This window comes from Bubalus kerabau, chromosome 14, assembly GCF_029407905.1.
Source record: "Bubalus kerabau isolate K-KA32 ecotype Philippines breed swamp buffalo chromosome 14, PCC_UOA_SB_1v2, whole genome shotgun sequence".
NCBI lineage: Eukaryota > Metazoa > Chordata > Mammalia > Artiodactyla > Bovidae > Bubalus > Bubalus kerabau.
Window position 1 is genome coordinate 8,591,289 of NC_073637.1, and position 27,505 is coordinate 8,618,793.

Here is a 27,505-nt window from a genome sequence, read left to right on the forward strand (position 1 = left end):
AAATACAGTTTCTTATTAAAAGAACATGTTTAGGGTGACAGTGGAAAGCAAGTCAGTTTCAGAAAACAATCAATTAACAGAATTTTAAAGTTGGAAAAGAGGTTAGAACAGCATCTGGTCCATCCTGCTGATTTACAGGTAAAATACCATCACCTGCATTTTGCAGATGAAGAAACTAAGAAGGTTAGTTTACACAAAAATAGTGATGTAGACAATAAGGAGAATTAGAAACTGAGTATTTTACATCTCAGAATAATATTCTTTTAATTAAACTGCATTCTCTTTCATATTTATTAGCTCACTGAATGCTACAATTGGCTTTATTTCATGACGTATGTTAACAGCGTGCATGACACATGGAATGACAGCTGGCCTTGGTAAAAGTCGTTCTCATATGTTTATTTAGTAGCTCCAAAATGTCAGGCCTCGTGATAGTCTCTGGGCAAACTAACGTTTTAAAAAATGATGTAGTTCTTCCCTAAAGAAATCCAGTCTATGGGGGACAAAGACAAGTAAGTTGCCTCTGAGGCAGGTTTCAGGGCACCCAGGATGCTGCTTCCTGTGCCTGATGAGGACCAGGAAGGCTTCAAGACTGAAGAATAAACAGTAACAAGAACTGGTAGGGACAGAACAAGAAAAGGCATTCAAAGGGAACCAAGAGCGTGTACAAAGCCACACACTTCAAGTCCTGCTATGTTTAAGGAACTGCAATGCAGGGATCTATGGGCCTAAAATGATAATGTGGGAGGGGCAGGGGGTTCAATGATGCTGTTGAGAAAGTCTTCAGACACCACTCAGAAGAATCTCAACTTTATCCTCCTAAATTTGTAAACTAGTTCTCATGCTCCAGGGATGGCTGAGCAGTACTATCAATCAGGCTTTAGATGCCAGAAAGTATAGACTAGAAGAAATATGAGAAACACATTATTTAAGGGAAGGACCCAGGGGGAGGGCAGGACCACAAGCAAAGCTGAGGCAATGACAATCGTCTGTCTGTCCGTCTGTCCATCCATCTCAACAACCAGCGTTTACTGAGGGAGCACTATATGTGAGGTGGTAGGAACAAGAATAACACAGATTTAAGGTTTGTGAGAAGTCAGACATGAGAAAACATACAAACAGCTAACTGCTAGGTGTGGAAGGTGTGGGCTCTTTGAGAGGACGTCATCACAGCACGAGCTGGACGCGGGAGGTGGTGAGAATGCTTCCTGAGATGCAGGAGGACTGGCATCTCCCCTGAAGTGGCTGTGATGGAGGTGACCTGGAGCTCAGTTCCTCATGGGGAAGTGAGCCGTGTCTACTGTGTGAACGCAGGGAACGAAGACGGATGCATGCGATCCTGGGCGCTGGGTTCCCTCAACCTGGGCCCTGGGGGCTGCACCTCAGCCTCCACCGAGCTGTGGGTGCCATGGGGAGGAACAGGAAGGGACTCTATAGAGAGTCAGAGGGGTGGCTACTAACCCGCAATTGTCAGGTGACAGGATGGAAATGCACAAGACTTCAGAGACAGTAAATAAAGCGACCACACCGAGTGTCTGGGGAACAGTCGGCCCTCAGTAGCCACGAGGGGCTGGTTCCAGGACCCCCTCAGATCCAAAACCCACAGGTGCTCAAGCTCCTATATAAGATGGTACAGTATCTGCGTACCTACCCACCCCACCCTTGTACCTTAAATCGTCTCTGGATTATTTATAATACCTAATGTAATGTATTCCCTGCATGTGGCAAATTCAAGTTTTACTTCAATTTAAAACATTTCTGGAATAAAAAAATTTTTTTTTCCATTAGTAGTTGGTTGAGCGCACAGATGCCAAACCTGTAGATATGGAGGGCCCTCTGTACTTTGTGCTTTCTTTGTATGTGGAGCCTAAAACAATTCATCAAAATGGATTTCGCTTTAGAGATTCATATGTAAATTGGACTCTGCCAGGAAGCATCAAACATGTCCTTTTGCGTAATGACACCAACATTTTGAATTGTTAAAGTGTTCTCATTGAATAGATTCTGGGTTATACTAATTATTTGTTGGTTATTTAATTCTTTGGACATAAATAATGAATCAATGTCATTTTGGGAAAAAGATGCTTCTTGTCCTCAAAAAAGAGATGAGAAGTTACTGTAATTACATCTGATTTTACTAAGTTAAAAGTGGAACAGAAAGCCCCAATTTATATTCAAATGGTTGAAAACACATCCATTACTCATTTTCTTCCTTTTTAGAAAAAAACTAACTATGTTGAATTGCACTGCATCCTTTGAGTTATTCTTAGAAGACCAGTGTTCACGGAGATGGTTAACTTCTGCTATTCACATGGCCACTGTGAGTTCTACATGCCTTAGTGATAATACTGTTCTCACCATCAGATTTATTTGCTAACAGAGGTTCTTCTCAACGACACATGCTCAGGGAATATTTGTGACGGTGACTCCAATGAAGAACAGTTGGCTCAGATGACATTATAATCAAATATCTTCACCAACTCACTTTGAGAAAAATCAGTCGAATTTCAATAGGCACATTTCAACAAGAAAATACTTTTACATTATCAGGCTTTCTTGCTTGGGCTACAAGGAAACACTTTTATAATGCGCATGCTATTATGCCCACTTTTATAATGGGTAATTATTTAATAAAAATAATTTTAACATATATCATAAATTGAGTTTTTCTTGGGCCTAAAACTGCACTGGAATACCTTCATTTTAGTACACATAATCTGAAGAACACTGAGTATTCTAAGGACTGAAATATAGTTTCTCAAAAAAAGCACCAGTTGTGGCAGGATTAAAAGAACAGGTTTCATCTCTTCTTTGTTTAAATAGGCAACTGATAGGACTTCTTTGCATCTTTTATTCTGGAAATAATGGCCTTAGACAGTAAATGTTAAATGAAAATTAAAATAAATAAACCAAATGGGTCAGATATAACCAGCAAGTTCTATACAAAAAGATTTGTTACCACAAACATATTTCAAGTAAATCATTAAAAATTACATTGAGTTCTAAAGGAATGACAAGCCTTTTTTAGAGATACAGATGCTCAGAAATTCCTAAAGTGAAAATGCTGGTTCAATTTTTTGCCAATACATATGATAATGCCTTTTTTTTTTTTTTAAGTCCTAACCCCATCCCATCCGTCTTAATGGTCTTCAGTTTCCGTTGCCCTACTTAAGGCAGCTTATAACCAGAGAATGATTACACTGGAGGGACCACAGAAGTGACCTGATCTCCCTCACTGCACCTCCGAGGGGAGCAGTGTGCAGGGCCTGCAGCACTTTCCTGAAAGATGAGCAGACCTGACCCTGCCAGCTCGTAGAGCCTGGTCTCAATCCAGCACCGGCTGCTCAAGACAGAACACAGGCCCTGAGTTGTGGATCCCCGTCTGTGCCCTCTCTCCACCCTGTGACTTGGGAAAAGACACAACTCCCCACACCTTAAGTTCTCACAACAGGACCACAATACCTCTGAGTGGCTGTGAGAACAAGATGGCACAACATGTAAGATGGTACCTCATGGAGAGCAGTTTCTCATTAAATGTTACATCCTTCTTGAAAGTTCATTCTTACACTCAGATCAGATTTATAATACGTGATTCTGTGATTTTCGGGAGTTAAACAGAATCAGCCTTCCACCTCTGTAATCTGCAATTGCCCTCCTAACTCTAGAAGACGAGAATGATGAAGGGATGATCTTTTCCCAAATGCCAGCTATCATACTCTTCCTGTGGGATGATTAGAGCAATTGGCTTGGAAAAGATCAATGGCAACCTTCATTAGAAAAACTTACCAGGTCTCTGTGCAGGGTTGTCTAGTCCAGTAAACACTCACTAAGAGCTTACGATGTGCCAGTGAGACTACAGACTGAGGAAGATACATGGTGCTTTCCTGAAAAGTCTACTATTGTCTGAGAAACAGACATATACTAAGTGAAGACTGCACAACGCTGCTAACAAGTTAGATGTAAACTGCTAAGTGATGAAAATCAACATAGCACACAGGAGGAGTTTGGGGTGGGTCCTCCACAGTTGGCAATTAAAAAAAAAAACTCAGTCTTGTGAATATTGATATTAACTAAGGACTACTATGTGCTGGCCATCATACTAGGTGTTGAGAATATAAATGATATTCTGATGCTGAAGCTGAAACTCCAATACTTTGGCCACCTAATGCAAAGAACGGACTCACCGGAAAAGACCCTGATGCAGGGAAAGATTGAAGGCAGGAGGAGAAGGGGACAACAGAGGATGAGATGGTTGGATGGCATCACTGACTCTATGGGCATGGGTCTGAGCAAGCTCTGGAAGACAGTGAAGGACAGGGAAGCCTGGTGTGCTACAGTCCATGGGGTCACAAAGAGTGACTCAGTCACGACTGACTGACTGAACTGAACTGAGAATACAAAGGTGTGAACAGGGTGTGTGTGTGTTGGGGCGGGGGGGGGGGGCTCTACTCTCATGGGATTTAGAGTCTAATTTATTATTATTCCATCAATGGAGTAATTATTTTAGTATATTCTAAGGAGACCACTTTCAACTTTTCCACTTGTCACAAGAATGAATAACCACTTGGGAGGTTACAGAATCCAGTAGTATACCCACCTGATTGAAAATTCTAGAAATTAGCAAACAAACAAACAAAATACTTTTCCCTTTTCCATGCTGCAAAGCTAAGCAGCCAGTGTGAGTAACCTTTAGAATCTCAAAAGGCTAAGACCAATGGCCAATTATATTCAGGACCACCATTGTAGCCCTCTGCTCTCGGAAGGCCACGCTGTGGTCAGGCTGCATGAGGCAGGCCCTGGGTGGGAAATGCAGGCTCGGGAATTACACTGAGTGTCTAGGGAGAGCCAGGCATGAGCGTGGGCTCACCCGAAAAAGGCTCCATCCTCCTTCAGAGCCTCCACCCTCGTCGGCTCCTGAAAGGACATGCGGGTTCCTCTGGGGAAGCCACTATCCCCCCCTGTTGCAGTGGATGGGAACAGGGGTTATTAAGAGGATATCTTGCAAATCAATTGTTTTAGTGCTTTTCTCATCATTTATCAATAAATGGCAGAGTTAAGCTTAGAAAACCAAGTGCCTTGAATTTCTCTTCCTTTTGCTCCCCTAAACTTTAAACTTTCAAGAAATTTCTACTTGTATTCATGTAATTTCACTCAAGACCCATTAGAGTAAACACTGAGACACAGAACACGCACGTCTGGTTCACACTATAGGAATTTGATCCATCTCGTTGAGTAGAAAGATGAATTAATGTATGCAAAGAAGGCACCAGGTCTTTCTGAAACAGGCAGATTGTGAAGCCAACAAAGCTAAGTCCTTTCCCGACTCATCCCATGCTTATGGCACAGGGCGGCCAGGATCCACACACCGGCCTGATGATGATGAAGCCGCCACCCAGCACGTCTACAGCAGCCAAGCCTATGAGAACTCCAGGGAAGCTGAGGTGGAAAAGAGAAGACACGAGGCTACCTCAAAGGAATTTCACGACATTTGCTTCCTTTCACAACAGTCTCTGCCACCCTCACAAGACTCAACCCTTGTGGATGAGTCTGAGGCCCAACTGCCAGTTTGGTAAGAAGACTAGTAAACAGGACCACGTCCAACTGTAAGGAACACAGAGACAAGACAGAGACCTGTCCTTCCCCAGCTGAATAGCCAAGTGGTGAAACTGTCCATATTGGGATTTATGTGTAAAATATACTTCACTGAGCTCCCGGTGTGCCCTCTCTGCTGAGTGTGAGGGGGCAAAGCTCTCGTCCCTGACCCCCAGCACCCAGTCCAGCCGGGAGGCTATGGGGACACCTAGCAGGTAGGCTCCATAAGAGCTGACCCGAGTCTGCAAGGGCAGACAGGAAACGCTCAGAGGATAGAGAGGAGCTCTTGAGGCAGAGACTACTGCACGAGCAGAGCTCTGGAAGCCTAAGAGGACTCAGCACACTTAAGGAATTACCAGAAGTTCAGGATGACCAGGACAAGGGCTCAGGTCTTTCCAGTGGCTGCAGATGACATGGAAGAAGTTGTCTGTGGCCCAGGGATTACGTCAGACTTCCAGAAACTGTGCAAAGAGGTGCTGAGCACCAAGCAGGAGACCTCCATTAAGGGGAACGTGAAACCTAGCGCTCTGGGCACTGCAGGACTGGCACTGCTGCCCTTTCTTTACAACAGTTGATATACTCTTCCTTTAATATTAACACTTTAATGACTAATATGACACATCTATCCAGTACCTATTTTCCTCCTTTATGTTAAAATAGAAAGTCATAGAAAGAATCCCAGGGGTTCTGTATTCTTGTTAAAGAATCCACTGCTCCCACCCCCTGCTGCCCATTTTCCATGGATGTATTTTCTTTCTCTTATGTTAAGTAAGTCTGTGGACCGTATCAAAGAATTACTGAATGATAAATGGAAAAACTGATTTGCATTAATTAAAAAAAACTAGGAACTTTTATTTTCTTCACTGAAAAAGAATTTCCACTAAAAATCCATATTCAGTAGCAGAGTCTAAGAGGAAACACTTAAGGGTAAAAACAGCTTGTTATAGGCAGGCAATTCTTTTTTAAATGACTGAATCACTCAGAGGCAACCTGTAGTGGATGACCACCATGTCACACGCCTGTGTGACGGCCTGACAGCATGTCTCCTTGGTCCTAGTCTTGAGCCTCTCCACCACCAAAATTCACCTTCATAGTTATTTGACAAAGGAGGTTATTTCTTTCACATTTTCTGTGTCTCTGATACCAAGTACTTATTTAGCACTCAGTAAATGCTAAAGAGCTCAATTTAAGCAGGGTGAGGGATACTGGTCACCACGCCTGATACTGCATCATAGACCATAAGAGCGCCTTCACTTACATAGTCTCCATAGGTCTCCTGCGTCGGGGGCGGCGGTGGAGGTCTGTACCCAGTTGGGGGCACTCCTCGTGCTCTGGGAGTGAGCAGTCCTCTTCCACGACTCACTGGCCCTCGGGTGGAGAGGACGCCCCTGGAAGCTGGTGTCCCCCGTGGTACCCCGACTCCCACCGGCCGGGCTGAGACTCCTCCCCTGCCCCTGCAAGCAAGAGGGTCACATTAGCAATTTGCATGGTGTTCTCCAGCATTCCAGCGTTCACATGTACTAATACCTCATGAAAATCAATGTTCCATAAATCTGTAAAAAGAAATAAGGACACTATATGCAAAGAAAACACTAAAGCAAGTCAGGAACAGATTGTCTACCTAAAGAAAGGAACTTCAACCATTCAGGCACCTAGTCCAGTGAAAATAAACATGGTAACATCAAAGAAGCCCCAGCGTCGGTTTCTGTTTGGGACCCAGAACAGGAAGCTGACATCTGGGGAGGCTGCATCCCCTGGGACCATCACACCCCACCAGAGTCTCAGCCAGTCCTCACTCCAACACTGCGACATGCGCCTTATGGCTCGTCTGTGGACAAGAAAACAGAGCTCCACAGGGATCTTAAGGCTATCTGAGAACACACAGACGGCAAACCCAGGACCAAAATACACACCAGATTCCATGAGAGAGGGAATAAAATGGACTTTCTCAAATAACATATCTACTAGATAGGATGGAAAGCATAGTTCTTAAGTGAAATAAACATATTTTCTGAAGCAGAATGCAACATATTCATGTATTTCTAACATAAAATATGAGACTTCAAGTCAAGAGAAGAAGGAAGGAGGCAGCTAAAACCTGAGCGAGCGTGCAAGTCCTATGAAGAAATGAGGACAGATATTTGACTCCACCGGAAAATACAGGCCCAGCCAGGCCTACCTCCTGTGGACAACGTCCTGCAAACAAGAAGAACCGAGCAGCTGATGTGGCTGCCTGTACACCAGTTCTCTCCTTCTTTAGTTTGATTGGGATAGTAAATACACAGCTGAAAATGCAAATTCCACAAACAACAGAGAAAATTAATGAAACCAAAAGCTGGCTCTTTGAAAGGATCAATAAAATTAATAAACCTCTAGACAGGCTAAACAAGGAAAAACAACAATATCAGAAATGAAAGAGGGGGTCACACCAGTGACCTCAAGGACATTAAAGATAAAAACAGGAAGATTATGAACAACTCTAGGCCCACATATTTGTTAACTTAGATGAACTGGACTAATTCCTTGAAATACACAAATGACCAAGAAGAGAACTAAATAATCTTACGTTTATTAAAGAATTTAATTGATAATAATCTTTCAAAAAAGAAAGCATCAGATCCAGATGATTCACTGGCGAAACCTATCAAATATTGAGAAGAAATTATATCAGTCTTCCACATTCTCTACCAGGAAGTAAAATCAGAGGGAACTTCTCCCAACACATTCCCTGCGGCTGGTCCTTGGAAATGCCTCCTGAAAATTACTTCTGCATTACAGGCTGGGCCTGGCCTGAGCCACCAGGGACGATGGAGGTGGCAGGCCCCAACTTGGCCTTGAGCCCTCATGGGGACCTATCACAGGAGGTGTCTCCCAAGATATTCTTTTCTAAGTCCACCTGTGGGAGTCACGACTGGCCAAGGTGTTGGGAGACAGAGAGGCTGAGAAGGGTGACAGGGCTGGGCTAGGTGGTCTCTGACCTCCCTAGGAAGAGATCTGTGGTCCAAAGAGAAATAAAAGACATTAAAGATATTATAAAATGGAAATAAAAACTTATAAATCAGTATCTCCCATGAACAAAGATGCAAAAATCCTCGAAAATAAAGTAAGATTTATTCTAAGTAAGCAAGCCTGCTTCAACTGGTAGCTCAGCTGGTAAAGAAACTGCCTGCAATGCAGGAGACCTGGGTTCAATCCCTGGGTTGCGAAGATCCCCTGGAGGAGGGAATGGCTACCCACTTCAGTGTTCTGGCCTGGAGAATTCCATGGACTGTATAGTCCATGGGGTTGCAAAAAGCTGGACACAACTGAGTTACTTTCATCGAAGGTTGCTTCAACATTAATGAGAATCAATGTGATCCATCCATCACACCAAGAAGGCTTACGAAGAAAAATCTTAAGATCATATAAAGAAGAAGCAGCATTCAATGAAATACAAGGTCATTCATGATTTAAAAAATCTCACCAAATGGAGATACATTCACTCAAGTTAAAAAAGAATACCTACAAAAAACCTATAACTAATGACACATCAAATGGTGAGAGACTGAATGCTTCCCCTTAAGATTAGGAAGAAGGCATGGATGTCCAGCCTTACCATTCCTATTGTACTAGAAGTCCTACCTAACTCAATGAGGCACAAAAAGGAAATAAAACTTTCAAGATTGTGGAGGAAGAAACAAAACTTTGTTTGCAGGTGACATCATTTCTCTGTACAAGTTTCCAAAGAACCAACCAGATCAAGATAAAAAAAAGCAACCATACAAGCAAACAGTAAACCAGAACTAACAAGCACATGAAATATGGTCTTGGAATACAAAGGTCATAAGTCAACAGCTTTCCTGTAAACTGCAATGAGTAACTGAAACTTGCTAAGTGGCTAACAGTGATAAGCCATGCAAACAGTATGTTTCCATGATATGATATAATAAAAGTAGCTATTTACCCTGTGGTTTTTGTTCCCCAAACTAATAAGCCTAGGCTAATCTGAAAAATATTAGACAAATCCCAAACAAGGAACATTTTACAAAGAACCTGATTGGTAGTCCTCAAAACTGTCAAAATCATAAAAAAAAAGCAAAATATATGACTTTCACCTTTAGGGAACTTGTGTTATCCATTTTTCAAGCATTGTAAGTTAGATATATATATATATATATATATATATATATATATATATATATATTTAAATACTAGGCCATAAAAATTGGTGCAGTAAAATTGGTGGTCAAGAATGAGGACGCTGGATTCAGATCTGAATGCGATTCCTGACTGTGGTTATACAACTCTGCCCTCCAGTTAACATTCAAATTCATCAAGGGTCTGAACTTCCCAGGACAGTTTCCTCAGCTGTGAGCACTCTCTTCTTGGTGTTACGGGGAAGGGAAAATGGCACAGGGCACACACAGTATTTAGCACACTTCCTACTCAAAACAACTTGAACAAATTTCGATGTCTCTGAACTGTATTGACAGACATCATATCTTTAGTCTTACTCATCTTTTTATCTCCATTATCTATCTAAAAAAATCTTCAATGTAATTAGAGAATAGTTTCTACTTCTGGTACATCTGACTCATTTGTGTTATGTCAGTCATTCCTTGTATAATCAAACTAATTAAGGCTCCTGCTTCTTTATCTCATATCCCATCCCTGTCATCCAAGGCACTATATCAATCACAAAATATTCAATATTTTTGACTGTATAAATTCAAGTCTTTTAAATTGAAAACATAAATTTATATTTAAGAACCTCACAATTCTTTCCCATCAGCATCAACACTGTTAGGTTATGTGCCCACTGGGTATAGGAATTACACTAAAGAACCCGTTACAGAGTTTCAGACGAGTCATGTGATGCATGTAGCGCAGGACCCTTACTACAAAAGACACTTTGAAGATTCATCTCTCTGAGTCTGAAACCCCATAGGAAGGGTGTGAAGCAGAACAGCCTTAGTGCTGTATGAGGCTCTTGGCGAGGGAAGTCTTGATGGAGGCACGGCCAGCATACACATCCCGCTGCACTGCCGTGTACGCTCACCCAACGCTGCAGATCAAGCTCAGGGCAGAGCTAATTGGCAGGATTGACGACATGGGGTGAGAGCAGAAAATGCGTCTGTGAGATGAGATTCAAAATGATAATCAATGGGAACTCGCTAATTGTTTACTTGAAAAGTTGCTTCAAATAGACAGGACTGGGTGCTGCACTGCTCAGAACAGGGATAATGGAAAAGCAGAAACCTAACCCATCTGAGTACACGGTTTCATAAGCTGACAAATGTGTGTGATTGTAATGCTTCTGTGTGTTTGCATTTTTCAGCACAGTGACCTTGATTTCTGGTTTTGCAGGTCAGATATGAAAATAATCGAAACAAGTTTTTTTCCCTGGGAACCGTGCTTTGAATGAATACAAAAAGTTATTGATCCATTAGGAACTAATTATTTAGTTTATATGTTAGTAAGACGTTTTAGGATATAATGAAAAAGCCCGTGCTTTGGGTTCCAACACACTCAGCCTCAAAACTCAGACCTAGTCCTGTCATCACTGGGTTGCTGAGCCTGGGTTTCCCATCCACTGATCCAGTAATTAAGATCCAGCTCTCGTAGAATAGTTGTGAGGGTTACAACTATATCAAGTAAGTGCCCAAGAAAAACAGGCACTCAGTAAGTGGCGATCACTATGTGCACTCTGTCCTTAATACTGTGCTTCTGGCTGCAGACCAAAGAGTGAGGAGAGAGACGGCAGAAGGTACAGCTTGCACTAGGTCTCATCTTACACGTTCGGCAGCAGCATGCTTACGGACATTCTATACATTTAGCAGCAGTAATGCAGTGTGGTAGAATAAGGGTACAAACGTATATCACAGTGTTTGGCTTTTGTCTATATATTTTATGAGAAGCAAAAGTACAGAACAAAACAATGAATTTGGTGAATTAGCTCAAGCCAGCTCCAGCATTATTAGCTGCGTGAGGCCTGGGCCTCAGGAAGAGAAGGGCCTTTAGCTGATCATAGCAGGGGCCTGTGGATCTACTCAAGGTCTAGCCGGTGTCACAGTAAGAAAAGCCCTCTCTGAGATCCATCCGGGGATCAGCCTTGATGCAGTAATGACCTGAGGGGTGCTTTACTTTCCCACAGAATCCCTGACACGTGTGACAGCTTTTCTTCATCTCTGATGGTGTGTGCTTCTAAGAGTCAAGTATAATCATTGAGATTTTTTTTCTTGCCAGAGGTTGAGAAGGGAATGAGAGGCCAGACAGAAGGGAAAGGTAAATGCAGCCTAAGGTCTCAATCCCTCAGACTAAACATAAGAAACCGCCAGGGCGAGGGAGACTGACGTTCTGAAGAGAGGACTGGGGCAGCTCTCACCCGGAGCACCTCTGCAGATCCTGGCACGTGGGGCTGGGCCCGCTTCTCCTCTCACACTTTACTTCAGCACCCACAGCACCTGGGCCTGGTCTCAGGGCAGCGTCGATATCAGGAGGTCTAGTCTGGGACTGAGACTGTATGTCCAGCAAGCTCTCAAGTGCTGCTGTGTGTGGCTTGGATCCAAAGCTTACAGACCTGTTATGAAACCTGCTGGCTATCTCTCTTCTTTCCCCTGTGATTCATCTGATAGGGACAGAGTGAAGGGACAAAACAGGGGTTAAACAGTTAATCCCCCTAGGTGATTGTAAGTATCCATAGAAAAAATATGGGAGACTCCTGTAAGTTAACGATTTCCCAAGAAAGCAGGTTTGCTTAACCACAAAACCAAGCAGGCTTGCTGAGCAACAAAACCATGAAAAAAACATGAGACATGTCCCCAAATTATGAAACAATGGTGGCATGAGCCCCACATCCTGCGCGTGAGCTCAGTAATCTAGTGATCCTAAGGACATGCTCTCTGCACACATAAACAATAATCTGTGGACCCAGCTTGACCATATAGGGACAAGAAAACTCTCTGCTCAACTGATGACGGAGGAGAAACTGTAAGAAGTATCTGTGCTGCTGCTGCTAAGTCACTTCAGTCGTGTCCGACTCTGTGCGACCCCATAGACAGCAGCCCACCAGGCTTCAATTTTTAGTGAGGGGTCATTATGAGTAATCAGAAAAGGAACTGTGCCATAGTCTAAGCTTCAATGGGACAGTTAAAAAAATTAAGTAGGATTTGGATTACTGTGTGCTCCATGTTCTGTCCCCGTTTCACTGATGAAGAAACTAGGCTTAGTGAGGGAAGTCCCCTGAGACCACCCACTAGGAGGGGCCTGGGTGACTCTGATTCTCCTGCAGCCACACTCCAATTCCAGGCATATGGCGCCACTTTCCTGCTTTCAAGCCCTGGCCCCTCTGTGTGGGATGACTTCGCTCTCCTGAATGTGTGAGTGCTCACGCTCCCCATTTTCATTTCTCTTTCACTTCACTCTTCTTCATACTCCTCGTCCTCTTTTCAGCCAGTCTGCCATCACTACTCACTTCTCTGACTTTCCTCTTACTCTCCCTGAACGGCCGGACAATGACTCGGTCACCATCTGTGTAACTTCACGTCCTGTCACAGAAAGAGCTCAGGAAATGTGTGACATTAAATGACCTAACAGCAGAAACTGACTTCACGTTCAAAAAGGAAAAAAATTGATTAAACTTTTGAAGAGCCAGGATGCTCTGGTGCTGTGACCAGGAGAACCGTGCTGCGTTCCAAGCTGGCATTTACAAGACAAGTTCTAGTTGTAAGTTTTCTCATTGTTTGCCATGTTATTTGCCTCAGTTAGTGTCTTCCCCAAACCTACTAAGGCGATTTTACAGGCTTTTCTCCTGTCTCTCCTTAATCCACTCTAGTATGGCTATACTAACTCAGAGAGCACGAGGGAGGAAAGACAGTGCATGTTGAGGACGGAGGGATAGTTCTGGGCTTACGGCAAGACAAGCAGAGAAGCTCATTTCCAGGGAAAGTCCTCCAGCCTCTGCAGCGAGGAGCACGTGTGTCCTGATCCCTGCCTGGGTTTCAAGGGCACGGACAGTAGACACAGTTGGAAGGAAGGGGTGAGACAGTTCTGATAGGTCAGGTGGTACAAGGTCCTCAGAAGGCAAATCCAGGAGGGAATCAAACAATTTATATACCATCCCAAATTAACAGGTTTTTTCCCAATTGGAAACTTATAATTTAGTAGAAAAAGAAATAGATCATTTTTCCTATTTCCAGCCTTTCCTTAATAATAAAAAAGGACTTTTTATATAGATTGGTAGATTAATGTAAATCATATCATATGCTGGTGAAATATTTATGGCCCATATATTAACTATTCAGTTTTCCCAATAACATTTCTCATAACTTCACCTACTGTGGAGAAAAATATATCATTTTCTCTCATTAAAACAATCTTCAGTATCTATGATATTATTCATAATCCATTTTAAAAAGAGAATAGGTACCACGTGAAGGTTAGTATTGATGCGAAAATGAGGGTGACCACGTCCCGTCTGATCCCATGGTTGAGAAGTTATGTGGTGCCCACTAGTCAACGCGACTGTGGCTAGAATTTATCAGCAGCTGCTGACGTGCCAGCCATATAAAAACACAATATCATTAATATCAGTGAGGCATGATCTAATGTTAAGACGACAAATGATCACCTTACGCTGACAGTTCACGCAGCGTCTGGAAGCTGCAGATCTCTGAGGTGGCCCCATGACAGTTTAAACTCTCCATGGCAGCCTGCGAGTGTGCTGCAGGGTCCTGCACTAGACACAAAGGCTGGCAAGTGCAGTCTGAAGATCTAACCTGAGATTGCCATCCAAGAAGAGAAGAGAGAAGGGGGAGGCAAAATATGTGAAGAAACCGTAGCTGAAATTTCCCCCATTTGATAAAAGGTCTTGAGTTGATAAGGTCAGCCTCATGTCCTAAGTTGAAACAAACCCACCACATGTAGCACCCAACACTGGAGAATGTGTATTTACTACCTAGAGAGACAGGCTGTATTCACTTTTTTCCCCTGCTGTCTCTGGTAACAAATGCAAGGAGAGAACACTGCCTGCTACTCGGGGAAAGAGGCAGAGGGGTCAGAGACAAGGCCAGTGGAAAAGGTACACAGAACCAGCTGGCTGTTCTGCAGAGTGGAAGGAAGGGAGCATCCTTGAGGGCTCAGATCTGTCTGGCCCAGACCATCCAGGCAGCAGCAAAACAAGGGGTAGAAACCCTATGGAGAAAAACATAAAACTAAACAAAAGTTTGCCTGGAGTGGCGTCAATCCTACTTTCCCTGACACTCCTCTGCTGGGGTCCTTGCAAGGACTGAAGTGACGCATCACAGTCGGCACAGGGTAGACTGGAAAAAAGGCAACCTGCTTATCTCCTAGTAAGAAAGGCGTGAGTTTAGTCCTCATCTGAAACTGAATGAAAAGGTTTTATTAAAGTACATATTACTCCCTATGGCAGGATTTAATTTTAGATCATTTACATCTTTTAGCAGAAATGTATCCTAAAGTGAGAACAGTGGGGAACATGCAAGAAGATTCCAGGAATGACCTGTTCCACTGAGACATTCCCCAGTGGTGCCATCCGCGTGACCAGTCCCAACAGGCGACTCCCACAGTAAATCAGGCACGTGGCAGACAAGAACTACACTAACAATACTGTAAATGTCAACACTCCATCAGAAGAGTCTAAGGAATTCACAAACGTACTGAATTCACTCAACATTTATTTCCTGAGTCCTATATGCCATGTATTAGAGACACAAGGTCCTTTAAGGGTCATGTATGGATGTGAGAGTTGGACTGTGAAGAAGGCTGAGCGCCGACAAATTGATGCTTTTGAACTGTGGTGTTGGAGAAGACTCTTGAGAGTCCCTTGGACTGCAAGGAGATCCAGCCAGTCCATTCTGAAGGAGATCAGCCCTGGGATTTCTTGGGAAGGAATGATGCTAAAGCTGAAACTCCAGTACTTTGGCCACCTCATGCGAAGAGTTGACTCATTGGAAAAGACTCTGATGCTCTGAGGGATTGGGGGCAGGAGGAGAAGGGAACCACAGAGGATGAGATGGCTGGATGGCATCATGGACTCGATGGACCTGAGTCTCAGTGAACTCCGGGAGTTGGTGATGGACAGGGAGGCCTGGCGTGCTGCGATTCATGGGGTCGCAAAGAGTCGGATACAACTGAGCGACTGAACTGAACTGAAGGAGTCACCAATGAAAATGTGAACAAGTCATAAAGGTAAATTCAGTTTGATAAATGCTGTTACATAACCAAGAAGGGTGTGTGGACTGGCTCCTGGGCTACACGGCGGCCCTTTCAAACAAGGAGACGGCAAAGGCTTCTCGGAAAGGTGCCTGGGTGTACTGAGAGCAAGGTGCTGAGGGGTGGGCAGGCGACTGCAGACAGGCCTTCGGGGGAGGAGGAAGGAAGGCCAGGGACATGGAGAGAGACTGGGATGGCCTGTTTGAGGAACAGAAAGGAGACCAGTCTGGCCGGAATGCAGAATGAGAAAGAGGATCAAAGAAAAGTAGATTTATGGATAATTTTAGAGCGAAAATCAAAAAGACTTCCAAGGTGTTCAGTGTGGTGAAGATCCACCAAGGAGCTTCCAACAGTCCCAGGACTAAAGTGCGAGGATGCAGTAAGTACATTTGTCTTTCATTTTATGACTGTTTTTAGCCATTTAGACATCATGAATTCTATAACTGTATTTTCCTCAGCTCTGGCCACTAGAAAGGACAAAGCATAATCTGAAGACCAATTTTGCCAACCTTACAAAACAACATGCACCTTTTTGTGTATTAATCAATCTCACTCTTAGGATTTTTGTAATTTTCTACCATAATACTTTCTGTATCAATTAACTTTTATTCTGTTAGATGAATATTAACTTATAGAAAGTTACCATATGATCTGATGAGGAAAAGTAGTAAAAATACAAACTTTTCACCATAGTTTGTATTAATCGTGCTGTAATTAAAATATAACAAAAGTGACAGAATGAAATGTCTATGGAAAAATGGCAAGGGAAGAATGGGTGGAAGAAAAAAACAAGATTCTGAATGAAAACTTAAGGGGAGGCTCAAAGAGAGGGAGAGGCAGGTTTCCGGAACCAGACTGCCCGCCTCCCCCCGGGTCCCCTGCCCGCTGTCCTCATTTGTGACGTGGTGACGAGCAGAGCAGCAGCCGCCTCACAGGGCTGTGGTGAGGCGTGACCGAGTCAAGCTCTGCGATGTGCTCAGGAAGTGCTGCCAGCAGTGGGCGCGCTGCGAGCGCCTGTGGAAGTAAGTTGGCTGCACAGACAAGTAGGATTTGAACAGCTGAGCGGCGGAGAGAGGACTGCAGATGCAGGAACAATGTGAACAAAGGTCTGGAAGCGGGGAGCACACACATCCACCCAGGGGTGGGGCTAGGTGCTCAACACAGGGAACACGGCACAGTAATGAATAAAGACCAGTTGGGAGACAGGTCTTAAGAACAGTACAGAAGGGCACTGTATGCCTCTTAGAGGAACATGAATTTAATCCTGTTTAACAAGAGCGTCTGGAAGATGTGGTACCATGGGGTCACATGGAGGGAGGAAGCAGAGTCCTGAAGTACCCTCATGAAGGGGTTCAGTCAGCACAGCCAGCCACGACTCCACACACTAAACCACAGGCTCTGACCTGTGAACTGAACAGCAATTCTATCCAAGAATATCAACCACCAAGGCAACGGAAAAGCTTAAAATGGTAAGCAATGCATATGTTGTCATCAAGAATATTTTTTTTTTTCATCTGGGTGGATGGAGGGGTTTCTCTATACATTACACTCCCCGAACAGAAAGTTTCTGCCTCCCTGCCTGTTCACAAGGTAGCATTTTCTACGTAACTGAAAACATGACAACCAGACAGTACAATGAGAGGTCTGATCTGGGGACAGAGCACCCCCTAGAGCGATGCCCTGCCCGCGCCCTGTGCTCTCCATCCAAGGGGTAAAATGGGCCTTGGCGGGTGTGACACTCCAGGCAGGCTCTAAATACAGGCACGCGCTCCCCTAGGGAAGGCGGGCCAATGGCGCTGAGCAAGACAAGGCGAAGGAGAGAGAGCAGATATGGACTCAAGGCGAGGACCGCCCACAGGCCCAGAAGCTGGCAGGGTCCAGAAAAGGGTTCCTGCTACCACCTCCAGGGGGAAAGCTGTCAACACCCAGGCTGTGGCCTCCTTTAGCTGACTGCAGACATCTAGCCTCCAGAGCTGTGACCACTTTCTATTGCTTAAAGCCATCAAATTGGTAGTAATTGACTGCAACAGCCACAGGAAACTAATACAGCAAATATGTAATTTTTTATGATTTCAAGTAAATTATTTAACATTAGGAGAAATGGAAATGAAAGAGATTTACCATTTATTGAACAGCTACATAAATTATTTCATTATATCATCTGCAGCAATCCTATTATTAGCCTGTTTTATAGAGAAAACCCACCTGGTACCGTGCCCAGGTCTGTGTTTATTCTACACTGCAATAACACCTGTCTGTAACTGCTCTGACAGGGTGCTGATCCGCAACACCCCCCAGGGGAACTGACTTGTTATTCCTCCAAATGCACTTGGTTATATGGAATAAGCCTATTTAAAATTATTTCATGCAAAACTAACTGAAAATATACATGTAGTCACTAGTAAAAAAAGAAAATCTGTGTGACTAATTTCCATGGGGTTCTTTCGAGGGCAAAAATTAAAAAATTAAAAATAATGCTCAAATAGGTTTGAGAGTCATATCTTAATCTACAGTTTGCTTCAACTGACTTGTAATTCATTAAAACATTTTTCATGTTTAAAGGGGTCATGAATCATTATTTTGAGACAAAAATAAAATTTCAGTGTGCCTGGACGAGATCCGGAGTATCAGATACCACAGAGCAGCTACATGAAATAAAACGAGAACAGGCATGGGGGCATTTACCTGGTACCTGATACTGCTCACCACTGGAGATGTGGCTCTGAACTAGCTTGATACCATCTGCACTCAAAAGGAAGCACAAGCTTCCATGACGTCCATTTGTGCATCAAAGCTATTGCTTACATTTTAAAGAATTAAGGGATTAATAACATGAGAGTGATTAAATAAACTTATCATTCATTAGCTAGTAAGTGGTATAGGTCATATTTAAGCCCAGGAATGTGCATGCTCAGTTGTGTCTGACTTTTCGTAACCCCACAGACTTTAGCCCACCAGGTTCCTATGTTCATGGGAATTTTCCAATGTTTCTATGAATCCCAATTTTTCCTATGTTCATGGGATTTTTTCCACTGAAGTGGGTTGCCATTTCCTCCATCCAGGGATCTTCCTGATCCAGGGATTAAACCCAAGAATACTGCAGTCCAAATGAATACTCTTAATATGATACCATATTGCCTGAAAGCATTCCCGCAGGCTTTGTACCAACACACTGGTAGACCTGCTTTCCTGTTAGTAAAGAAAACAGGAAAACTGTTGCCATGACACCACATTCTAACAACAAGGCAAGTCAATTAATCACACCTACCTGGTTATTGCTGGGGTTGGTACACCTCTTGTACGTAAGGTAGGTTTCCCTCGAACCACTGGGACATCGGCATTTTCGGAACCACCATTCAAATATGTTAATTCCTGGAGCTGTGCCTGCCTGATTTCATCATTATAGTCCTACACAAAAAACAGAAGAGAGCAAAGCATTTATGACAAGAAGCAAACAATTTTTAATAGAAAAAGTGTATGAAAATAGTTTAAAAAGATAAAATAAGATTTGAGTCTGTTGAAATGAAAATATATGAATGAACTGTTGTAAAGAGAAAAACCCAAACAGAATTTTCCCCCTAAACTAAAATTTTCTATGGTCAGCCATAACTCCTTCTCTTGGGCATACTCTCCAAATGAAATATTTATAATAAAATTAAAATATCATGTAACTGATATATGGATATTACTATTTACAACTCAGTCAACTTGTAGTTACTAAGCATAAATGATGTGCCAACTAACAAAACCCAGGGGAGCACGCATGGTTCCTGCAGCCAAGGACTCAGTCTGACAGGGGAAAGGAGGAAGACAAAGAGGCAACATGGCAGCTTTACTGAAACTAAGAAGGGCATGCACGCACTTTCTTTGTACGTATCCATTTGGATATTGTTCAAGTTGCAAAATTCGGCATTTCCAAAACTGAATACATCATCTTGTTCTTGAAAACCTGCTCTTACATTATTTTCAAAATATTCAACTCAGAAACTTTGGGAGTTATCCTTGATTTCTCTCCTTTCCTTAATAATATCCCCAATACCATTCAATAATTGTCAAGAAAAACATGTAATAAACACAAGTGTGGTCTGTTTTACAATCAAAAGAAAGTTCAGGTCTATATGATCAAAAAGGAAGGCCATCTAACTCAACCATGGACAGTTAAGAGTAGATTCTCTACAAGAAATGTCATCTAAGGGTGAGTGAACCAGTTACCAGAAGGGATGCTGTAAAGTATTCTAGACAGAGGGAAAAGTATATTTTAAAATCCAGAGTAAAAGTGTGTCCAGGGAACTGAAAGAAGTGCTATATGGCTAAACTACAAGAGACAGTCTGGAGTGGAGGAGTGGTCTTCAAAGTGGAAAGGAAAGCTGAAACCAAATCAAGTAAAGATTTAAGTCATTTTAAATATGACATCAAATGTCTGGAAATTATGGTACTAAAAATTATTTACTTTAAGAAAGGGAGCTGCATATTCAGGTTTATATTTTGAAAATGCTATGAACAACTGTGTGCCCACAAGTTAGATAACTTAGATGACACGGACAAATTCCAAGAAAGACACTAACCATCAAAACTGACGGAGAAGAAATAGAAAATATCAACAGTTAGTAACAAGTAAAAACACTAAATTAGTACTAAAAAATTTTTTTTAAAGTCCTGCAAATAAAAGCCTAAGTCTGTGGGGCTTCATTGGAGAACCCCACAAACAATTAAAAAAGAATTAATGTGATCCTTCACAAACTTCCAAAAACTAAAAAGGAGGAGACATCTCCTCACTGATTCTATGAAGTAAGTATTGTTGCCCTGATACCAAAACCAAAGACATTACAAGAAATCTGCAAAAGAGTGTTCTTAGGAATACAGATGCAACAGCTCTTGAAAAAGTGTTAAGAAGTCAAATCCACTAGCATGAACAATAGAAAAAGGAAATATACACAAGAACTGAGCAGAACTTATACCAGGATTGCAAGCTTGGTTTAACCCATGTGAAAATCATTAACATAATACCATAATAATAGAATAAAGGACAAAAATCACTTAGTACTTTTAATATACCAAGAAAAAATTTGACAGAAGAATCCAACATACTTTCATTATAGAAATACCCAACAAACTAAGAAAACCCATAGCTAATACCATATTTAATGGTAAAAGACTGAAAATGTCAGCCTAAGTCCAGGAACAAGACAGGATATATATTTCTGGCACTTTTGATTAATGGTATTCAGATTGGAAGAGAAGAAACAAAATAATTTCTGTTTACAGATGGCATAATCCTATATACAGAAAAACACAAAGAATCCACAAAAACATGAGAGCCAATAAAAGAGTTTAGTATAGTTGCAGGATACAAGATTAACATACAAAAATCAGTTGTATTTCTTTATACTAACAATGAGCATTACAAGAATAAAAAAAAAAAGATTCCATTTAGAGTAGCATCAAAAAGAATAGCATACTTAGAAGTAAATTAACAAAATAAAGGTAAGATCTGTATATTGAAAAGTACAAAGTAATAGTGGAATACATTTTAAAAACTCTAAGTAAAAGGAAAGATACCTCATGTTCATGGATAGGAGGACTCACCGTTGTTTTTATGACAATAACTACCTCCCTCCCCCTCCCCCCACAACATACACAAATGATCTACAGACTCAAGGAAATCCCTATTAAAATTCCAGCTGGCCTCTTGCAGCAATAGACAAGCTGATCCTAAAATTTACATGGAAATCCAAAGAATCTAGGATAGCCAGAACTATCTAAAGGAAGAACAAAGTTGGAGGACTGTATGCTCTGATTTCAAAAACTACAGTAAAGCTATAGTAATTGAAACAGTATGATACTGACTTAAATAATACATAAAGATCAATGGAATAAAACTGAGAGCAAAGATATCAAGTACAGTCAGTTGATTCTCCAATAGTCTCCAACAAATGGTGCTGCAACAACTGAATATCCACATCAAAAAAATAAAGTGGGCCCTCTATTTTTTGCCACAAAAATTACAAATGTTCTAACTTAGATTATGTTGATGGTTGCAGCACTATGGAATACACTAAAAACCACTGAATCATATATTTTATATGAGATTTTATGCTGTGTGATTTATATCTCAAAAAAGATAATAAAAGGGGGGGAAAAAAACCTACTGGAGGCAGAAACATTAGGTGGAAGTAGTTAAGTAATGCCAGGATGTGGTAAAGATGACCTGGAATAGGGATGGATGTGGCAGGAAGGGTGGGAAGAGATTTAGACATGGAGTTATTTATAATACTTAATTTTATTAGATATGGTAATATATTAGATATTTTGTGCAGGTTGAGTCTGAAATGGTGTATAGTATATAAAAATTGAGATATTCTATAGCAATCAGATAGAGGAAATGAAAACTTATAAGTCAAAGAGAGGGATACAGAAGTGGGCACGGAAGAGTTACACAGGCCCCCACATTACAGAGTAGGGTGTGTCGTCAGGGCTGGCCCATGGTGGGCTCTTGGCAGAGAACCTCTGAATCTGTCATGGGTTCTGCCTATTAAGACTGCTTCCATGTGCCTGAGGCCTGAGGTCAGGCTGTACCCACTTGGCCAGATAAATCTGTCTCAGGAACATGACCAATGGGGAATGTCTGTTGTGGCTCAGAAAGGGGGATTCTGGTGCTGGCCTCTGAGCATTTGTCAGGGGCACTGCACACCTTTGTGACTCATCTGCAATAAAAACCCTGGACCCAAGGTTCAGGGGAGCCTCCCTGGTTCGAATGAACAGTCCAGTGTCGTCACATGGTGTTGCTGGGAGAATCAACGAGTCCTGCAAAAGTCCACTGGGAAGGGACAGCAGGAAGCCTGGGCCTGGTTTTCCCAGCTGGCTCATTTTCTCTTTGCTGAGTGCTCCTAAAGAACAGCTGAGCTTGCAGGTGGCTGTGGGGACCTCTCACGAGAATCCATCTGTAGACAGCATCGGCAGCAGGCAGGGCTGTGTGGAAACCATCTCAGAGCGAGAGAAGGGCTGAAGACACCGCTCTGAACACCAACATGCAGAAGTGGGAGGACCTCACAAAGAAGACAGGAAGGTGTGGTGAGAGCCCAAGAGGGACAGGTAGGTGATCACGCTACAAAAGCCACAGCAAGTCAGTGTTGCATTCACATCAATAAGAAGCCAGGCACTGACTCTGTGGGATTCACTAACTACAGAGGCAGTACTGACTTCATAATCATTTTGGTGAACAGTGAGTGAGCTAGAATTCATTCGGGTAGAATGAAGAATGAATGGGAACAAGTCCCACATACAGTAAAGGAGCCAGTTTCTCCCAGTTGTTTGCTACAAAGAGGAAGAGAGAAGGACTACAGTCTGAAGAAGGAAGGAAGGATTTGATGATAGAAGAAACAAAGCAAATCTGAGTATGAATAAAAGACTCAGATGAGACAGTATCCTGAATTATTTCAAATTAAAAGATAAAATGCTGAAGCTGAAGCTCCAATACTTTGGCCACCTGATGCGAAGAGCTAACTCACTGGAAAAGACCCTGATGCTGGGAAAGAGTGAAGCCAGGAGGAGGAGGGGACGGCAGAGGATAAGATGGTTGGATGGCATCACCAACTCAATGGACATAAGTTTGAGCAAGTTCTGGGAGATGATGAAGGACAGGGAACCCTGGCGTGTCCATGGGGTCACAAAGAGTTGGACATGACTGAGTCACTAAAAAACAAACGCTCTCTTCCTTACTTTTCAAAAGTAGAGTGCAAAAAACAACTTGTAGGAGAAAGCACTGTGAAGTAAGAAAATAATATGGACACCAATCAAAAATGAAGTTCACATCATAACCAGCTAACACCTGCAGAGTAAGAGGAAGAAAGGTAAATGAAGAAAAATTCAAGTCATTACCATTAGCAAGGAAGGCTAAGGTCTGAGTCTAGATTTTACTGCAAATACAGGTTCTCTAACTTATCTGGGCTATCATGACCTCAGAAGTCATGTGAATCTATAGTTATTTCAACTTCTTTAAAATAAGCCTATCAACATGTTCCTTGCCATTTTACTAAAAATGTGTGATTAATAAATTATTTCTAAAGCACATTCTAAATAAAATGTGCTATGTAAATGCTACGTATTGGCCCTACTAAGAAGTGTTAGAAAGCAGGACACAAAATTTTATGTGGTTAAAAACAGATTCAGGGAAAAAGAACATAACTGAGGCCCCATTAGAAATACATTAAAAATTAAAAAAAAAAAATAAGCAAAAGCTTTGCTCTAAGTAAAGTTAGGTAATTTACAATGGTGCCACAAAAAGTAGAATTAAAAGCTTATTTTAAACATCATCTGTGTGAAAGTAAATTTTAAAGTAGATAATGTAGTTAGGAGGGAAAACAAACAAAAAAATGGAATCTAAGTCAATCACATCTGAGGTTTAGCCTGAATTTAACCAACTGCAGAGCAGCTATGTAATTTTTGACAAGTTCTTTAGACATGACATAACTTTCTTCTGATGTCACACAAGACACTATTGATATACACACTGTAGTTACAATTTTATTGGTCTTTGAAATAATGTTTTTAAATCAGTAGAGAAACCAAGTCATAGGTGGCAGCTTACAGACTAAATTATTTTTACAATTTTACATTTTAAACTAGTCATTACTAAATTATCACTTCAACTCCCCATCTGAAAAGTGAAACTATCATAACACTAACACCAACACTGTCATCAATTGTGAAGAGCAGAAAATGGATTAGAATTCTAATTAAATATGTGTAAATGGGATTTCTTTAGCCAGTAAATTTAGAATCTATTTAAATGTGTTAGCCTGGAGAATCAGAAAAAGTTTTTCAATAAAATCATTAAAAGTAATTTATTAAAGATTCAGTGGGTTCTTTGCCAGAAATGTACTCTTCAGATATGTTTGCCAAAATATGCTAATATTTACGTTCAAGGTTAATCCTGGGATCAGTGTTTAAATTATAATCTATAAAAAATAAATGTTCATTATTTGAAGACTAATTAAATTCTGAAACATGCATATAAAATATTATGCAGACATTAAAAAGAATGAAGCAAAACTTTGCATATGCTTATATGGACAAAAGTACAAAACAACCTATTAAAAACAATTAAAGGTTACAAGAGAGCATGGGACTTGCAGGGTAACTGAGGAGTTTATCAAAGCTCTTCCATAAAAAGCAACAATAAAAGCTGACTGAATAGTTAAAAACAATTTTAGGACTCTGGAAACTTATTGAAGGGATACAATAAATGGAAAATAAAATAAATCTGTTTGTGAAAAACTGCTAAGTCTCAGGTAAGAACGGGGGGAGCCTGTGGTGGTTTTGTCTGGGGATGCTTCCATCCCTCCTCCCAGCCCAGATGACGCATGAGTTCCACTAGGATGGTAAACCACAAGAACCAGAAGGAGGAGGTTCACTCAGCTTCAAAGAACGAACGAAGAAGCTTCATGCCCAGCAGCACTGTCAATATCAGTAGCAACTGGTAGTGAATGACCAGAGAAGACCAGTCAGCAAGGCTAATAATCAGGTTTGGGGTGGCGCAAGCAACAAACAGAAAGATTGGCAGATTAGCCAGAAGGTTACCAGCCATGGAGAGCTTTGATAGCTCTCTGCCTGACAGTGTGTGTCCACGCAAAGGGGATACAAGGACTCCTGGCAGAAAGTAAAAGCTGGGACACATGGGAACCTGACTGTACTCCCCAGTGACAGCCAGTTCCATCAGCAGAGGGTAAAAGCCCTAAAAGATACAGGTTTTGAGCACAACCTCTGACAACTCACTGGTCAATCTCTCAGCAATGCTAACCCAGAGAAAACTCCTAGAAGGCCAGGCTTAAGAATAATATTGAGAAAAAAAAAAATTAACAAAACTTTAGACCATGAAGGAGACAGACTGCAGTTTCAGTCCAATTAAATTATTAAAGAAAAGAAAAGAAAAAACCTGCAACAACAACCCTCTGGGAAAAAATGAATCGGAATCAGATTTATCGCAAAACACCTAAAACGTGGTGTTCTCACCAATAACCTAAGAGACGTGTAAACAAAGGAAAATGTCACCCATACCCAGGGCAGGAAGAAACTTCCCAGGAGAGGACCCAAATCTGGACTAGCAAAAAAAGATTTTTAAAAACCCCAAATAACTATAACCTCAGATATGCAGATGATACCACCCTTATGGCAGAAAGTGAAGAGCAACTAAAAAGCCTCTTGATGAAAGTGAAAGAGAGTGAAAAAGTTGGCTTAAAGCTCAACATTCAGAAAACGAAGATCATGGCATCTGGTCCCATCACTTCATGGGAAATAGATGGGGAAACAGTGGAAACAGTGTCAGATTTTATTTTTTGGGGTTCCAAAATCACTGCTGGAGAAGGCAATGGTACCCCACTCCAGTACTCTTGCCTGGAAAATCCCATGGATGGAGGAGCCTGGTAGGCTGCAGTCCATGGGGTCACTGAAAGTCAGATATGACTGAGTGACTTCACTTTCACTTTTCACTTTCATGCATTGGAGAAGGAAATGGCAACCCACTCCAGTGTTCTTGCCTGGAGAATCCCAGGGACGGGGGAGCCTGGTGGGCTGCCATCTATGGGGTCGCACAGGGTCGGACATGACTGAAGCAACTTAGCAGCTTAGCAGCAGCAGCAAAATCACTGCAGACGGTGACTGCAGCCATGAAATTAAAAGACACTTACTCCTTGGAAGGAAAGTTATGACCAACCTAAATAGCATTTTCAAAAGCAGAGACATTACTTTGCCAACAAAGGTCCGTCTAGTCAAGGCTATGGTTTTTCCAGTGGTCATGTATGGATGTGAGAGTTGGACTGTGGCGAAACTGAGTGCCGAAGAATTGATGCTTTTGAACTGTGGTGTTGAAGAAGACTCTTGAGAGTCCCTTGGACTGCAAGGAGATCCAACCAGCCCATTCTAAAAGACATCAGGCCTGGGTGTTCTTTGGAAGGAATGATGCTAAAGCTAAAACTCCAATACTTTGGCCACCTCATGCGAAGAGTTGACTCATTGGAAAAGACTGTGATGCTGGGAGGGATTGGGGGCAGGAGGAGAAGGGGACGACAGAGGACGAGATGGCTGGATGGCATCACCAACTCGATGGACATTAGTTTGAGTGAACTCCAGGAGTTGTGATGGACAGGGAGGCCTGGCATGCTGTGATTCACAGGGTCGCAAAGAGTCAGACACAACTGAGCAACTGAACTGAACTGAAAGTTACTTAGAGGAGTTCATCAAAAGATTTGAGATGGCACAAGAATGAATCAGTGAACTTGAAGGTAAGTCAACTAAAAGTGTTCACTCTGAAAAACAGAGAAAAGCAGACGAAGGAAAATGAGTCTGAGATATCTCTGGGGCACCATCAAATGTACCAACATACACATGATGGGAATCCAGAGGTTGAGGGGGTAAGGGAGGAAGAGTAAGGTGGGAAAAAAATCTAAAGAAACAACGGCTGAAAACTACCCACGTCTGAAGAAAGACATAAATCCACATATCCACAAAAGCTTAATGAACAAGAAAGATAAGCACGTACAGCAAAGTCAAATTGTTGAAAATCAAAGAGAAAGTCTGAGTAGCAGCAAGAAAAAAACAACAGATCATGTACAGAACAAAATAATTAATGATTCTTTTCATCAAAAATAGAGGAGGTTATAAAATAGATGAATGGTCTTTTACTACCTAACCACCAACCAAAAAA

At 42.0% G+C, this 27,505-nt stretch overlaps 1 protein-coding gene across 1 annotated transcript in view; it reads right to left on the reverse strand.

Annotated features, from left to right (window-relative positions):
• Positions 1–27,505, reverse strand: part of KHDRBS3 (KH RNA binding domain containing, signal transduction associated 3) — a 145,940-nt gene that overhangs the window by 35,940 nt on the left and 82,495 nt on the right. The window contains exons 5-6 of the mRNA XM_055545716.1: positions 19,073–19,212; positions 6,851–7,046 (exon numbers count right to left, since the gene is read on the reverse strand). Of these exons, the coding sequence (XP_055401691.1) occupies positions 6,851–7,046; positions 19,073–19,212 (336 nt within the window). The remainder of the gene's footprint in view (positions 1–6,850; positions 7,047–19,072; positions 19,213–27,505) is intronic.